This window comes from Silurus meridionalis, chromosome 21 (assembly GCF_014805685.1).
Source record: "Silurus meridionalis isolate SWU-2019-XX chromosome 21, ASM1480568v1, whole genome shotgun sequence".
Lineage (NCBI taxonomy): Eukaryota > Metazoa > Chordata > Actinopteri > Siluriformes > Siluridae > Silurus > Silurus meridionalis.
The window spans coordinates 1,010,332-1,026,574 of NC_060904.1; the positions used below are offsets into that span (position 1 = coordinate 1,010,332).

Below are 16,243 nucleotides of genomic sequence, written 5' to 3' on the forward strand. Positions count from 1 at the left end.
TATGGGTCTGATGCGATTCAGCAGTCAGTGGCGTTACGGAATCCGTCTGATTGTTGTTGTTTTTTTTTTCTCTCCTGGGGCCGACATACCTGACTGGCTCTCGTGCCAGAGCACCAGCTCGGTCCTGTCCTGACACGCCACCTACCTGACACTCCAGAGATGGAGCAGCGACAGTACAGGGGTTCTTTTCCAAGGTCTTTTCAAGGTCAGATAGTGGGTCAGGATTTTTTTAACTGCCCTCCAAACCAGGTTAGCAAACAACATTAGGACCTCCTGACCTCGTTTCTGCAGACAAAAGCTGTGCTTTTTGTTTTCTCAGGCTTGAAATGTGTGTGCTGTGTTTTTGGTGTAATAAGAGGAAGCAGATTAGAGCGAAAAAGCTGAGAAGAGAACGAGCAGTGAGCTCATGTGGGAAAACAGCACTCAATCAGAGGAAATGGAGGTGATACGGGGCACAACAATGGTGAGGAGAGAGAGGAGGACAAACTTCTGCTCAACCTCAGGTTTTACTCTGCTCTCCAACACGACCTATACTACATTCAACCAAATGAGAAAGTTCTGGAGATGGTTTTTTTAGAGTGAAAGTTCCAGGAGCAAATCCTGAAGCTAAGGAACACAAGAGGAACCTGGGTGAAAATCCCAGAACCACTTCAAAACTCATAAAAGAATATTCCAAATGGTTCACTTTATTATAGTTCTGGAATTTGTTGTCTAGAATGTTTAGGCTTTTTATTATTATATAAAAAATGACATCAATCTCATGATATTCATTAATTGACACAACTGTTTTGTTTCCCCGTAAATAAGGAATCTCCAGTGTCAGTTTAATTCTGTTTAATTTAATATTATTTGTAAAGTGGAAAAAGAAGTTTCTTTAAAAACAACTGCTGTTAAATGCTGTCTGCAAGACTCATGTTTATCAATGCACTACTGTCTATTTCACCCATATTTATTCTATATAATCACTCTCATCCATGTACATATGGACCTCAAACCCTAAGTGCTATTTACAGTAAATACGCACTTCTGCTCGCATTTCATCAGCTCCGTACATCTACTTTACAATAAAGTTGAATCTAATCTAAACGCATCATATCTAAAAGAAACCCTGAGAGGAACCAGACTAAGAAAAAAGAAAGTCTCATCCTCGGTCCTGTGACATTACAGTTTCACCACTGCTGAAGTTTTCACCTGTTTACTGATAGAGACTCGAGCTCCTAATCCTCTGTAGCAAACTGTTTATATTAATAACAGTCTAAATTTTAGAGAGAGGTCTTTAGCCTATTCACGAGGAACCATCCTCAGCAGCAGCGATGAAGAGAACTTCATTTAGGAGGACTGCGGTTTCAAAAACTTCATATAAAGAGTGTAAGATCTAAAACACACTTCCAGACCTGCAGTTACAGGAAGGGAGGTCTGAACTCAGTGATATGGGTTAGTGATTGGAAGGTTGATGGTTCGAGTCCCAGTATCACCAAGCACCCACTCTTGGGCCCTTGAGCAAGGCCCCTAACCTTCTGTGCCCCAGGAGCATTGTACTCTCACCTCAGCTTCCTAAGATCACTGGAATTTGAGAAGTTTTTTTTTTTTTTACATATGTTTTAGACGGGTTTACCTTCCAATCAGTTTTTAATATCCTTTAATTTAAAAAAATAAACTGACTACATTTCTGTATCTTTGTATTTGAAGTAAGTGAAATAAAACTGGTTAATTAGGGCATTTCATCCAGCTGAATCTCAAACATCTATTTACCTCCCACTGTATATTTGTATAATATTTGTATTATATACTCTCCTCAGTCCGGCTGTGGACACATGAGCGATGTGGGGTGTATCTCAGGGTTCTCCTGTAGCGTGTCGCTTCTCACCACACGTCCCGTGCACTCCCAGTGACTCGTGGGAAAGTGCTACGGCTTGGAAAAACATTCCTGCGTGTTGCTCCCAGCGTCACACGCACATGAAATCGTCCATCTGAGAGCGATTGTGTGTCCAGTCTTTATGTGTTTACGTCCTGTTTTGTGGAAGTACTTTTTTATGGAAGTTTAGGACTAATCACTGACCCTTCACCCTTTTATCAGGGTTCTTCACATACCGTTGCTCCTGAAGCTCCTAGATCCATGTGTGTAGATGTTGAGAGATGGCTAATGTTTGTGTGTGTGTGTGTGTGTGTGTGTGTGTGTGTGTGTGTGTGTGTTTTCTTTAGGACGCTGAGAGGGAAAACACACTACAGCCAGAGTCAGACCAGAACCTTACACCTCCTAAAGTGAGTTCAGAGCTCTTTATGTGTTGTTTCTCCTCCTGTGAAAACCGGAATTACCTTCAGCCCTGGGTGCATCTCCTCCCTGATGTCCTCTGGTCTTTATGCAAACCTACCATCAGGAACAACATAAAACAACCATTAGAATTAGAATCATCAGAAACACAATAAACGTAGATACAAACCATTAGAAGTCTCTTCTGAAGAGGAATCGTGGTGATGCAGTCATTTGGTTGAAGTGAGTTATAATCCAGGTGGAGGTGTGAGGTGTTACAGGAGGTTAAGCAGAGAGCATTTAAATGATGTAAGGTCTCACACCTACTGTAGCTGTGAATTATCACCTTATACACCGGTCACTTCTCTGCATTGAGGAGTTCAAGCTGTTATTGATTCATTTCATTACGCATTTTATACTTCACCATAGAAGCTCCACCACATGCAAAACTTCTCCATGGAGCTCAGTGAAGTCATTAGGAAATGTGTACAATCAATGCCTCACTCTGGAACTGGCTGTTACTATGGTTACAGGTGTTTATAAGCGTATTTATTTAGATTCAACTGAAAACTGCAAACTACCTGAACTTCCAGCCAATCACAATCCACTAATCACACCTGAACTCCTTCCAGCCAATCACAATCCACTATTCACACCTGAACTCCTTCCAGCCAATCACAATACACTATTCACACCTGAACTCCTTCCAGCCAATCACAATCCACTATTCACACCTGAACTCCTATCAGCCAATCACAATCCACTATTCACACCTGAACTCCTTCCAGCCAATCACAATCCACTATTCACACCTGAACTCCTTCCAGCCAATCACAATCCACTATTCACACCTGAACTCCTTCCAGCCAATCACAATACACTATTCACACCTGAACTCCTTCCAGCCAATCACAATACACTATTCACACCTGAACTCCTTCCAGCCAATCACAATACACTATTCACACCTGAACTCCTTCCAGCCAATCACAATACACTATTCACACTAACTTGTCTTTTGTGATGTACAGAGTTCACCTTTGGACCTGATTGACACGGGGAAAGGAGTGAAGGTTCAGAGCGCTGCTCCTCACCTGGTCAGTCTGGGAAGCGGCCGTCTGAGCGTAGCCATCACCGTACTGCCACTGAAGGAAGGTAAGTCCAGCCGTGATTATGTTTTCCACACGTGATTTATTCATGTACACGTGATTCTGTGATGATTCCTTGTATGCTGAAGGACGGAGAAATGAATTAAATGTACATTTTGTGAGCCAAAAATATTTTACTATGAATCCAGCATTGACCTGCTGAGAAACCTGCTGAGAAAGTCATTAGATGATGGTGACGAATAATAGTGCTCACTGATTGGTCATTGGGAATAATAGTGCTCACTGATTGGTCATTGGGAATAATAGTGCTCACTGATTGGTCATTGGGAATAATAGTGCTCACTGATTGGTCATTGGGAATAATAGTGCTCACTGATTAGTCATTGGGCCATTATACAATATTTTATAGAATGCACTCTTTAGGGATTTGGGACACAACCAAAGCTGAGTTTCTGCGACTGATTGTTTTTTTACTCGTACTGGGGATTTTCTGGGATCTTTATTCTTATTATCAGATGAAACAATGAATATTTAATGGACACTGGGGTCCAGCACTATATCTGTGTGTGTGTGTGTGTGTGTGTGTGTGTGTGTGTGTGTGTGTGTGTGTGTGTGTGTGTGTGTGTGAGCGACACTGTGGGTGAGAGGATGCACGTGATGACTATTGTTAGTTCAGACTGCAGGCTCGATGGAAGTGGAACACGGTTATCTGACAGGAAGGAGGGTGAGAAGGTTACCTTTCTGACACCCGTTTTTTTCCCATCATGCTCTCTGGGTGGACTTGGTCCTGTTTAAAGAGGATCAGGGTGAAGTCGAGTCTTTATTTATAGAGAGACGGAGAGGAAGATTCAGTTCTGCACATGACAATGAAGTCCACGTGTTTTCTGTCTTCATTTCCAAATTCTCCGCAGGAGGAATGGACAGGAAATGACTCAGAAACAGGACAAGGTAATGACCTCACTTCCTGTCCTGCTCTTGAAATACAATAAAATAAAAAAAGCCTGGTGGAACTTCTGATGGGAAAATGATCTGAGACTCATCATGTGTTATTCAACATGCACTTTCACCACCGATTCAGATCAGTTCCCTCCTGTTTCCATGGTGGTTTTCTTTAAGTAAGGATCCATGTTTGAAGCATCATGGAAGGAGTCTCCAGTATCAGTTCTTTCGAGTGTTTAAAGCAGGATGTTATAAACACTACACAACACAAAAACTTTGTTTTTATTATTATATTAGATTATTCTTATTCCCGAATTCAGTTCCACATCCCACAGTTGAGACCATAAAATCTGACTCCATTGTTAACACTTCTGATGATTAGGCTGCATTTCCACGTTTCCACCCAGACGGTTTCCTCAGAACAGGAACCTCGGCGTCTCTGCCAGCGTTGTGTCTCAGTACGGTCGTGTTTCTGCTTTTAAAGCGTAAATGGGAAATCCTATAAAGCGAAGCTCAGCTGAATGAAAGGAAACCCTCAGGGCGGTGACGCGGAGAATCCAGAACATTCGATGGGTTTCAGATGAACAGGTCTCGGATGTGGAACTCACATTGAGAAGCTGCTTGGCTTTCATATGAGCACGCTCCAAGTATTAAAGAGATGATCAGGAATTTTTTTCCGGAGTCTGAAGATGTTCAGCTCCATCAGTGAAAGTTTAATGTATATGAAAAGCAAACCCACCCAAAATTGTTGAACCATCTATTAAATGTTCTGCTTGTTCTGAAAATGTTCTTCACTTAACGGTTTCTTCTAACGATGGAAAATGAACTTCTTAACAACAATGGATTTGGTATATAGTTTCTACAGCTTTTTCTTGAGCGTTTTCCTGAAGCTCATTCCATGCTTTCAGAGAAGGAACTACTTTTTCTGCTGTAGTTGTGTGTCTCTGATGGCGTATGGATCCCGCACTGTATGGTGTGAAGTAACTGGAACTTCTTCCAGTGTTTTAAAGCATGTAAATGTTTATAATCCTGAGGTCCCTGGTGATCACCAGACTGAAAGACATGACGTTCCTCCTGACCGAACTCTCATGTGTTTTCATGGTGTTGTAGGAATCACGCGTATCGGCCGTGAAGATGCTGCTGTGCCACAGGACATCACCATCCAGGGTCCAGACATCGAAGCTGAGCACTGCGTGATCGAGAACAGAGGCGGAGTGGTGACTCTTCATCCCTGTGGACATCTGTGTTCACTTGATGGAGTTCCAGTGACCACGCCCACCCAGCTCACCCAGGGTAAACACTCGCTTCCTGGGGCAGGTGGGAGGGGGTTGAGGTTCTTCTTTCTTTCCTTAATTTCTCATTCATCCCTTTTTGTTTTCTTTTTTCTTTCCTTTTTATGGTCTTCATTTATATTTTATGTATTTTTTTCTTTTCTTCTCTTGTTTCCTTTCTTTAGCTTTCTTTCCATTCTTTCTTTCTTTCTTTCTTTCTTTCTTTCTTTCTTTCCTGTTCTTCACTCATTTTTTGTTTATTTCTTTTATTCTATTTTCTCCTTTCTTCAGCTTCTTTCATTCCTTTTCCTTCTTTCTTTCTTTCTTTCTTTCTTTCTTTCTTTCTTTCTTTCTTTCTTTCTTTCTTTCACCCTTTATTTATTTAGGTTACATTTTTTCATTATTTTCCTTAATTCTCCTTACTTTTTCTTTCTATCCTTTTTTCCCCTCTTTATTCTGAAAGCTTTGGTGTTTGGAAAGTCGATGTGAATCAGCGTTTGTTGTCGCCCCCTGGTGGATAAAAGCAACACTACAGACAGCGCTCTTGGGAAACAGAGGCCCATATCAGATTTCATGACATCATACACGTGTGTGTGTGTGTGTGTGTGTGTGTGTGTGTGTGTGTGTGTGTGTGTGTGTGTATAAAGTGTGTGTACTAACAAAGAGAGCCGTGTGTTGGAAAATCTGCTCTTTTTCCACGGCAGTGCGGCTTTCAGACGTTAGCTTAAGATTAATTGGAGTAGGGGTTTCTGTGTGTGTGTGTGTGTGTGTGTGTGTGTGTGTGTGTGTGTGTGCGTGTGTGTGTGTGTGTGTTAGGGTTATGTAAGTTTTGTGGGAGGATTTGCAGCGGTTGGTTTTTGTCATCTGTGACTCAGACATTCCACAGTTACAGAGCCCCCACTTATCTTAATATATTCAAAAGCATCATCTTCATCATCTTCATCATCATCATCATCATCATCATCATCCTGGGCAGTCCAGAGTTTGTAACTTGACCACACTACACAATGTTTCCAAGGGATGAAGTAATTTCATTATTTATCCATAGTAGTGTTTGGATTTACATCATAGCTCTGGTTTTGTGTGTGTGTGTGTGTGTGTGTGTGTGTGTGTGTGTGTGTGTGTGTGCATGCTCGTGAGAGTGTAATTAAGCACACCTGTACTATATTATATATATAATAATAACTTGGCGAGTTGACGTGTGTGTGTGTGTGTGTGTGTGTGTGTGTGTGTGTGTGTGTGTGTGAATCTGAGTTCACAGTACCCGTATTTAAAGGCTTCCTCCAGATCGATAAATAAATGAATACATTATTTATAATAATGATGATAATAATAATAATAATTTTTAATTGATTTGTTTATTATTATAATGATTGGAGGTTAATGGATTTGAATCCCATGTCAGGTCTCGTGCACAGCCGCAAGCGTAGAAACAGAACAAACAGAAGACAGAGAGCATAAAATGGAAACAGGCTTCAGGTGAAACTCTGCCCCCTGTCTCCCCCCTTCCCCCTCTCCTCCCCCCTCCCCCTCCCCTCCCGGGGGCACTTCCACTGAATTACGCTTTAATCGTTGCTCTGTCTCTCTGTTCTGTCCTGGTCCTAATCACATCACTGAGCAACTCCTGGGCTCATGACATTTCACCCAGTGGCTGCTGTTTTATTTTATAAACATCACCACCTTTATTTCAGCTGCTGAAAAGGAAAACTCGAGCGAAGAGAAATTCATCCAGCTGTTATACTGATACTACGTTTCTATTAAATATTCATAACCGGGATCATAAACTACACATCTGGCAGATGTCTTCAGCCACAAAAATGAGAAAAGAAATATGCATGAATATGCAAATTAATTAAGCTTTGCAAAAGCACCCACCGGCCTTCTGCCATCCCGTATCCCATCATAAGAAAGAGCATTTACTCATCAGGTCCTTCAGAACGCAGGTTTAAAGCTATTCCAGTTCAATTGATCCAAAAATATTTGTGTTTCATGACATCACAAATGTTCTCACGCATAGCCCCGCCTCCTGATCTGTTCTCTCTTATTAGTTCTGTGTAAACACATTTGACCCAAATCAGGCTGACTGTTGTTTTTTTTGTGATGTAATGACGTGGTGTAACTGCTGACTGGTATCAGGATCAGTTTCAACATAGAGTGCACTGAGGTGCAGAAAAACAGCCAGATGGAGCAAAGTTCTTCTGCGTGTCTGTCTTTCATCATCTTTCACACAACCAGGAATTGATCTCTAAGCTTTTAGAGATAATATGCACAAACAGTGGCTGATCTGTAAAACCTATCATCTGCATTCGTTTCGTTCTCAACCACGTGTAATGTAAATCTAATGAGTCGTACTGGAGACTCCTTCAAACCTTCAACATCTACTTGCGGAGATGTGCTACACATCAGTGGTGACCTGTGCACGTTCCTGTGTTTACTCTGGTGGAACAGTTACAGCTTTAACTCCGGCTTGGACCAAGCACTCACATCGGAGACCAACCAACACAAATGCAGCCATTTTCTAGCATTTAATCACAAGCTGGGGTGTGCAAACTTTTGAGCACTGAATATTCACCTTGTCATCTTGTTGTTGGACTGTGTATTGGCTGTCCATGAAGGTTAATAAACAAACTGGCAAATAAATAAATACTATTTCATGCTTTTTTTGGATTTTTTTAATTTACCTTGAGCCATGTCATTTCTGGTTCAGGTTCTGGAGCTCAGGTCGCTCACAGCTCCGGGTGCTGGAGCTCAGACCCACAATCACACAGGAGGAGGAGGGAAAATCCAACAGGGCGGAGACTAAACGCGTTCTTTTCTCCTCAACTCATTCTCCTTCTCCCAACTTCTGTCCTGCAGCTTCGCTTCCAGACTGCTGAATGGTTCCCGCTGTTCCTGAAATGAGTTTTTTAAGGAGTTAAAGGAGAATAAGATAACAAAAAAGTTCTGGAGGAGAACCACAGCAGAATAACTTGGTGATGTGGAGGAGCTGGAGAAGAAACCCGGGCCGGTGAGGAGATCTCTGGATGGGAAGCTGTGAAAAAAAAAATAAGGTTGGGAGAAGTTCATGGAAAATCGTCAGGATTTTTTTTCTCAAGACGTTTTGTGCTATTTAATCCGACCACATGTGCAACATCTGTCCGCTTTGGCTTCCGCGTGCGTGAACGCGTCGGGAATAAATCGGTTTCTATTGAAATCGATTCACTGATGTGGATTCTATACGATTAGTGAAGGTGCGGCTGGAAACGCGACAGGCGCGTGCCCGGGGGTCCCGTAACTCTTCCTTTTCTTCTTCATCTTCTTTTCTACCTTTCTTTTGTTCTTCTTCTTTTAAACCCGTAGTTATTACATTGCGCTTTGTTTAATTCCATCAGCCATCAATCATCTGCTCGTTTTGACCTGCACAGGTGAGCGTTGCTACGATACGCTTGGCCACGCCTCTAGATAAAACTGCTGATTATATTAAAACAAAAAAATGTTTTATTTTATTTTAAAGTTCTTGTGCTCTTTATCTAGGAACATCTACATATATTATTGTTATTTCATGCATTCTTTGCATACTTTTCAGAAAGGTTTTTTTTCCATGAATTTCTGGTCTCCGTCTTGTTCTACCAGAAAGAGAACTCACCTTGGGTTCTACCTTGAGCCTTTTTCTCATGAAGTGTGCTAATTTCTGTTGTTCTTAGGAACATTCTTTATTTAAGGAGTCCTAGCGTGGAAGCATGCAGGGTTCTCACCAGAGTGAAAATGGGTTCTTTGGGAGTTATTTGATTAGTTGAGGAATCTTACAGTAGGTTCTGCTTGGAGAACTTGAACCTGCAGAAAGGCGTTAAGGATGCAAAAGTGGGAAAAGAAGATTTTTTAAGGAATGTTTTAATTCAGCTAAAATAGAAAAGTGCACTGCTGCAGGATTTTCTGTTTTCTTTGTTGTTGTTTTTGCTTTTTCTCCAGAGGCCTCCGAGTTGTTAAATATGGCAGGAGACTTTCAGGTAATTAAACTCACTCTGTAAATTAAAGGATCTGATTGATCCGGTTTTCGGGGTTCGGAAGCGAGTCAGTTAACGAGTCGTGAAAACGTAATAAAGGAATGAAAACGTTTTGATCTGTAGTGGAAAAGCGAGCGCTTGTGGTCTTCAGTGACAGTAAAAGCCGAGTGTGTGCAGTGTTTTATTGTCAGATCAGAGACACATTCAGGTTCCAGGAGTGGAAATGCATCGTGTTTATGACGATGGGTTTCGGATTGAATAATATATTTAATAGTGCACTTATTAAAGCTTCCAGTGGTTAATTATTTCACATCATTTTCAACTGAAAACACTTTTCGATCACAAGGTCATGAGGAGGTCAGCGAGAAATCAGAGTGCTCGTCTTTCTATAATTTGTTTATTTTAGGACTTTTGCTGAAAAGATGTACAGCTGTGTAGACTAAACACCCACATCTGTACCAGAGAAAGAAACGTTTCCTGCTGTGTGTGTGTGTGTGTGTGTGTGTGTGTGTGTGTGTTTGTGTGTGTGATGGTCCTGCACAGAACTGTGTTTTCAGACGCCCTTATCTCTATCTGTTTGGACAGACTGGGATCGCTGTGATGATGAAACGTCTCGCAGAGTAAAGGTCTGGGTTTTTCATTAAGTCTGTGATTCTCGTTAATTTCTCGCTCCCTCGCTCCCTCACTCGCTCGTTTCCCTGAAAGAGCTTTGCAACGGGTGGAAAATGCAGGAAAATGGTCCGGGATGTGCCAGCGTTCAGAAGACTGGAATGCGTCTCTGAGATTTAAGGGGCCAAAAGTCAGAGGTTTGGCATGTTAATGATCAGCCTCTCAGCTCCGGGTAGCGAATGCTGGAGCGAGACTCAACCTTTGGCTTACAGTGAAACTCGTCATAGCAAATGTTACAGACGTAAAGGTTGGAGGTGAACTTGAGCTCTAAGGAGCAGCATCTCAAGTCTGTTTGTTTCGTAGTGAATCTCTGTCCCTGGAGACAAACGAGTGCCGTGTGTCTGTCTTTAAGTTTAGAGATAGAGGAAAAGCAGATACAGTAGTACCTGTGACATACGCTTCTCATACACTTCTCATACGCTTCTCATGTGCTTCATGTACATTCATACACTTCTCATACGCTTCTCATACTCTTATCATACGCTTCTCATGCGCTTCACGTACACTCATACGCTTCTCATATGCTTCTCATACGCTTCTTATGCGCTTCTCATACGCTTCTCATGCGCTTCTCATGCGCTTCACGTACATTCATACACTTCTCATACGCTTCTCATGCGCTTCTCATATGCTTCACGTACACTCATACACTTCTCATACACTTCGCATACACTTCTCATGCGCTTCTCATGCGCTTCTCATGCGCTTCTCATGCGCTTCACGTACACTCATACACTTCTCATACACTTCTCATACGCTTCTCATGCGCTTCTCATACACTCATACACTTCTCATACACTTTGCATACGCTTCTCATACACTCATACACTTCTCATGCGCTTTTCATACACTCATACACTTCTCATATGCTTCTCATGCGCTTCTAATACGATTCACGTACACTCATACACTTCTCATACACTCATACATTTCTCATATGCTTCTCATACGCTTCTCATACGCTTCTCATACACTTCTAATAACACTTCTTATATCAGTTCTCATGTGGTTCTCATAACAGTTCTCAGGTTAGAAATGTGCTCACCCACACACATCCTGACTCACCCAGATTCATTACAACTTGCAAAATTACAGCTACATTACAACAAAAATACAACTACAGAACTCCTCCTTCTAGAAAGCAGAAAGAGAATCGAGTTCGGAGCTCTGAGTTCTCCAGCCAGAGTTTTTGGGGTTTGGTGAGAAGCAGGAAATATTTTCCATGATTTCTTTTTTTTTTTTTAAAGGCTGCTCTGCAAGCTCCGATTTCAAGTTGGTGGAAAATGCAGTTGTGGGTTGAAGAGGATATGATGAAACAGTTTTAGAGTAAGCCAGGAGAACTCTGATGAAGAACGATAGAAGATGCACAGAAAGGAAACCAAAACCTGTCGAATCCAACACATTTCAACAGCACAATTTAAATAATTAAATCAAATTAAATAATGTCGCTCTGGTGCATGTTTACTTTCAGAACATATTAATGCAATAACACACACACACACACACACACACACACACACACACAACAGGGACATCTCCATCATTTATTTCCACCTGCATCATCCATGACAGATCTAATGACCACATTAACCACATAATAGCTGCTGTGATGGACCAATAAAGCTGGCTCTGAAACTGGAATGATGGTAAATCGGTGATGTCCATCTTTCTTCAGCTTTGTTCTCCTGGTTCCCTTCCAAAACACCCCTATAAGATCCCATCTTCTGCACCACCACTACATTTTCCACCGACTTGAAATTGGAGCTCGTAGAGGAAAAAAAAAAGGAAAAGCAAATCATGGAAAATATTTCCTGCTTTTCACCAGACATCCAAACTGGCTGGAGAACTTGGAGCTCTTGGAGGGAGGAGAAGGAAAGAAGGAATTTTAGTGAATAAAAGGTTGAAAAAAGGGCAGTAAAACAGGATTACATCTCCATAATCTTCCATATCTTCATCTACTATTTTTTTAAATAAGATCCTTACTGTACAGGTATAAAGTTTATTAATAGTCTAAAGTGAAGATGATGAAGTTTACCATCTATTACTCCTTGTTGGTGCGTTTGACCTTTAAATGAACATCTCAGGCTTTTAGAAGAACTTCAGATAGGGCATAATCCAGATAGGTGATGAAACACTGATTGATGGAGATGTTCCTTCAAGCACTTGCACAGATCCCTGTCCATATTTAGTACTGATAGTGTCCTGGAGTAGAGAGACCCTGTGAGAACATGTGAGGTGTTTGGACAGCTGTGGCCCTCGTAATCGCAGAGGTCAAATCCCTGATGTCAGGCTTAATGCTGTGGGTTCTGATCAGGATTGATGGCTACAGAGAAGGTTTAGAACGTTTGTTGGAGTGAATTATTTTCTCTTTTGTGTTTTTCTTCCTCCAGGTTATTCTCTGTGTTTGGGTAAATCGTACTTCTTCCGTTTTAACCACCCTGAAGAGGCCAGTCGGATGAAGAGCATGCTTCCTCAGAAGAGTCCCGTGTCCCCGCTGGTCTACAGCACAGGTAATGGATCTCACATCTCACTGAACATTACACCCCCCACCACTAACCACCTCCATGGACCCGAACAGAACTTGTATCCTGTGTTTCAAACAGCCCTCATGAGGCAGTTCCGGGGCAGGGGAAGTGAGTGTTGGGGGAGGGGAATTGATGAGAAGGTTGTAAACCAGGTTCAGTTACAGGTAACCAGGCTTTCTTTCTTCATCCTGGACAGGTGTGTGTGAGAGTTATCAGCCACAATAGAATCCTTTGAAGTTCAAGAACCCTTTCAGGAGCCTTATAGAGGACAGCTGTCTGGGTTTTTTTTTTCAAGAGATATCTTCTCCCTGGAGACACATTTGCACTCAAGGTCTTGTGGAATGTCTCCATCGTCTGTTTGCTGATTGGGTTTGTTGTCGTTGTCTCAGTCAACAGTAACCGCAGGAGTCTTTTCAGGAATTCAAGAATTTTTGGTGTCACCTGAGACAACCAGGGTCAGGATGAATGAATCATGACTGTGTGTTTATCTCCATTGCATTTTGGAAGCTACTTTCAAAAAATGAGTTCCTGGCTTCAGGTTCAGTGTGCACTTAATCTCTGCAGGGTTCTTCAACATCTTTACGTCCAACTTACAGATTCATTGCTGTTTGTTCAGGATGGTATCTAAACGTCTTGAGACTAGTTTTGTAATATTCCAACAGATGGCAGCACAAGGTTGCATGCACAGTCACAAGGAGCACCAACCTTATACATCTGGAGCAGTGCAACTGGTGCTATTCTCACCACATATGTTACCACGTCTATTTTCAAGGTGATCGTGTGTAAATGTAGATAAACAAAGTATTTTCTTGTAAACAGAGTCTCTAAACATTTTGATACCACCTCATATGTCTGATTCATGATAGATCCAAAGCTCCTTTAGATGCCCAAAGTAGCTTCATCAGAGTCAAACTGAAGCTCACAAGGTTCTGGTTTGTGGTTTGCAGGTCGTTTAAATCTTCCCACCGCGTGTGGAACTGGAATTTATAAACAGGTTAAAGATGTTTGTAATACCTTGAGAAAATGGGCATTATCTTCTGATATCTTTGATGTTCTTCTATCATCTTGCACAAGGCAGTGCAAGGTTCTGCTTCACTTTGGTATGTGTGTTATGAGTGTGCATATGTCCATCGTCTAAGTTTTCCTTTGATCAGGCTGCACCGTCTCGGCACAAAGTGTGGAAAAGCAGGTCTAAATACACTGAGTGGATGGTGTGTGTGTGTGTGTGTGTGTGTGTGTGTGTGTGTGTGTGTGTGTGTGTGAGAGAGAGAGAGAGAGAGAGAGAGAGAGAGAGTGCAGGAGAAACTGAGTCCATGTTTTTCGCTGTTCTGTTGTCCATCTTTGGCTCGGCTGCTTCTAGGTGGGCCGGACAGGAAAGCTTTATTTGAACAAGCTGACAGAAAAAAAAAAAAGAGAAGATCCAGCAGGCTGCAGTGTGTGTGTGTGTGTGTGTGTGTGTGTGTGTGTGTGTGTGTGTGTGTGTGTGTGTGTGTGTGTGGTTCACCAATGCTGAACAGATAAGTTTCGTTTTCTACATGGACCTTAAGTCTGTTTCTGTTTTTTGGAGGTAAAACAGCTGAGATGAAGGTTTGGTTTGTGGATCATTAAAAATGAGGGTTTCTGTAGAGAAATTTTACATCACATAATTGCAGATGAATCATGTCTGCCTTTTTCCACAAGTTCAATTCCAGATTACATCTAGCAGTTTGAAGTTCATTAACAATTATGTGAAAATACCATCCTTAAATTGACACTTCACTCACTTTTCTCTTTCTTTTCCTCAGATTATATGAAGTTCAGTAGCGATTTCAGTTCCAGCATAGGTGGACCGAGTTCCAGAGGTGTTCGGTCCGTCTCCGAGCTGCGGGAATTAATGGACACCTTACAAAGGAAGAAACAAGCTCTGGAGAACAGCCTGCGGACGAATGGTGACAGCAGCCCCTCCTACTTCAGCATGACACAGTCCCCGCCTTCGACGCCTAACTCCTTGTCATCCATGAGCTCGTCAAGCTTGATATCTCCCTATCAAGACCAAGCAAGACGACTATACACCACCGACCGGCCACCTCTTTCGGGTAAACTCCCTGCCCAGTCGTCTAACAGCGTACCTCCATCACCACGCCGCAGTGACCCGCGAGAATACAACTCCTCGCTTCCTACTTTGCACCCGACGATGACCCGGAACCAGTCCCAGGATAGCCTTCTCGCGTCCTCGGATGGTCGACGTGGCCAAACAAGTTCTTTGCTGTCGATGTGGAATGGCTCTTCATCTACAGCAAGCAACACCCTTGTGCCAAGTCCAGGAGGTCGAAGTGGAGCAGCAAGCATGCCGTCCAGCCCGCGATTAGCTCGCAGATTATTGCCTGAGGAAGCGGGACGCCCAATTCCAGCCCCACGCCAAAGGAAGTACTCGGCTGGTTCTCTAACAGGAATGGGAATTGGTGCTCACAGCCGCTCCCTGCCTCGTCTCTACCGCCCGGGGGAGTCCCAGCTCGCCCCTCTTACCCTTCCATGGCCCCGGTCCTCACCCACCCCTGAGTCCAGTCACCAAAACGGACACTCTGAGGTGGTCTCCATCTCCTTATCTGCCAGGTCCATTCCCAAACCAGTACCTATACGTAAGGAGGTGATTGTGCCCTCAGGTGCTGCGACCAGCCCACGCCAGGCGAAGAAGGTGAGCCTGACCTCCAGCAGCTCCTACTCAGATTTGGAGAAGCAGGTCGCGTGCACCTCACCTACCTTGGAGCTGGGCCTGGGCGAGAGGAGGCAGTCGTTCGGAAAGGCCGGGATTGGACCACAGGGTGGATTCCGTGAGAGGAGAGGCAGCATCAGCTCTCTGAGTGGGAAAGAAGAGCTCCAGGATTATCACCAGAGACAGAGAGACGAGAGACTCCGAGAGCAGGAAGTGGAGAAACTGGTGAGAAACTCTTTTCTTTTCAGATTGTGAAGTCAGTGATGAATCTGAATCCTGATTGGTCAGAAGGTGTTAAGGTTTCTTTGGTAACAGCTCATTCACAGGGATGGGTTAATCACCAGCATTAATAATAGGATTGAAATATAATCGTCGTTATGGTGAAGGACGGATTTAAGATTTAGAGAAGGAGTCTCCAATGTTAGTAATAAAGCTGGAGCTTTCCAGCACATGAGTTTGCAGATTGTGGAGTCCTTACGGACAGAGTTTTCCTTCCTTTATCTCCATTTAAAAACACTGATGAGAAAACGAGAGATGTTTACAGCCACTATAAGCTTAGTGAGAACAGGAATATGTTTTGTAAATCTTCCTTGTCGCTATGAACATAACGTGATGTGGCTGCTTGTGAACAAATCTCCTCGGTGGATCGTTGTGTTAAGATTCTCGTGATTCAGCAGCTGGACGGAAATAAAGGCTGAATCTGCACCTTCACTGAAAAACTTCCATGATTTTGTTGTGGAATCTCACAGGGTGGAATTCTGGCCTTGGGAGGAAAGCAGGAAGGGAGAGGCCCACCTGCCTACG

At 42.8% G+C, this 16,243-nt stretch overlaps 1 protein-coding gene across 7 annotated transcripts in view; it reads left to right on the plus strand.

Moving 5' to 3' along the window:
• phldb2b (pleckstrin homology-like domain, family B, member 2b) overlaps positions 1-16,243 on the plus strand; it is a 42,811-nt gene that overhangs the window by 4,538 nt on the left and 22,030 nt on the right. The window contains exons 1-6 of one of the 7 annotated variants that reach the window (XM_046877691.1): positions 339-463; positions 2,203-2,262; positions 3,283-3,406; positions 5,410-5,592; positions 12,613-12,732; positions 14,532-15,664. In XM_046877691.1, the coding sequence (XP_046733647.1) occupies positions 407-463; positions 2,203-2,262; positions 3,283-3,406; positions 5,410-5,592; positions 12,613-12,732; positions 14,532-15,664 (1,677 nt within the window). In that variant the 5' untranslated portion in view covers positions 339-406. Of the gene's footprint in view, positions 1-338; positions 464-2,202; positions 2,263-3,282; positions 3,407-5,409; positions 5,593-8,347; positions 8,621-8,780; positions 8,801-12,612; positions 12,733-14,531; positions 15,665-16,243 lie in introns of those variants that run through there. The other 6 variants (XM_046877692.1, XM_046877694.1, XM_046877695.1 and 3 more) reach the window with 6 other exon arrangements.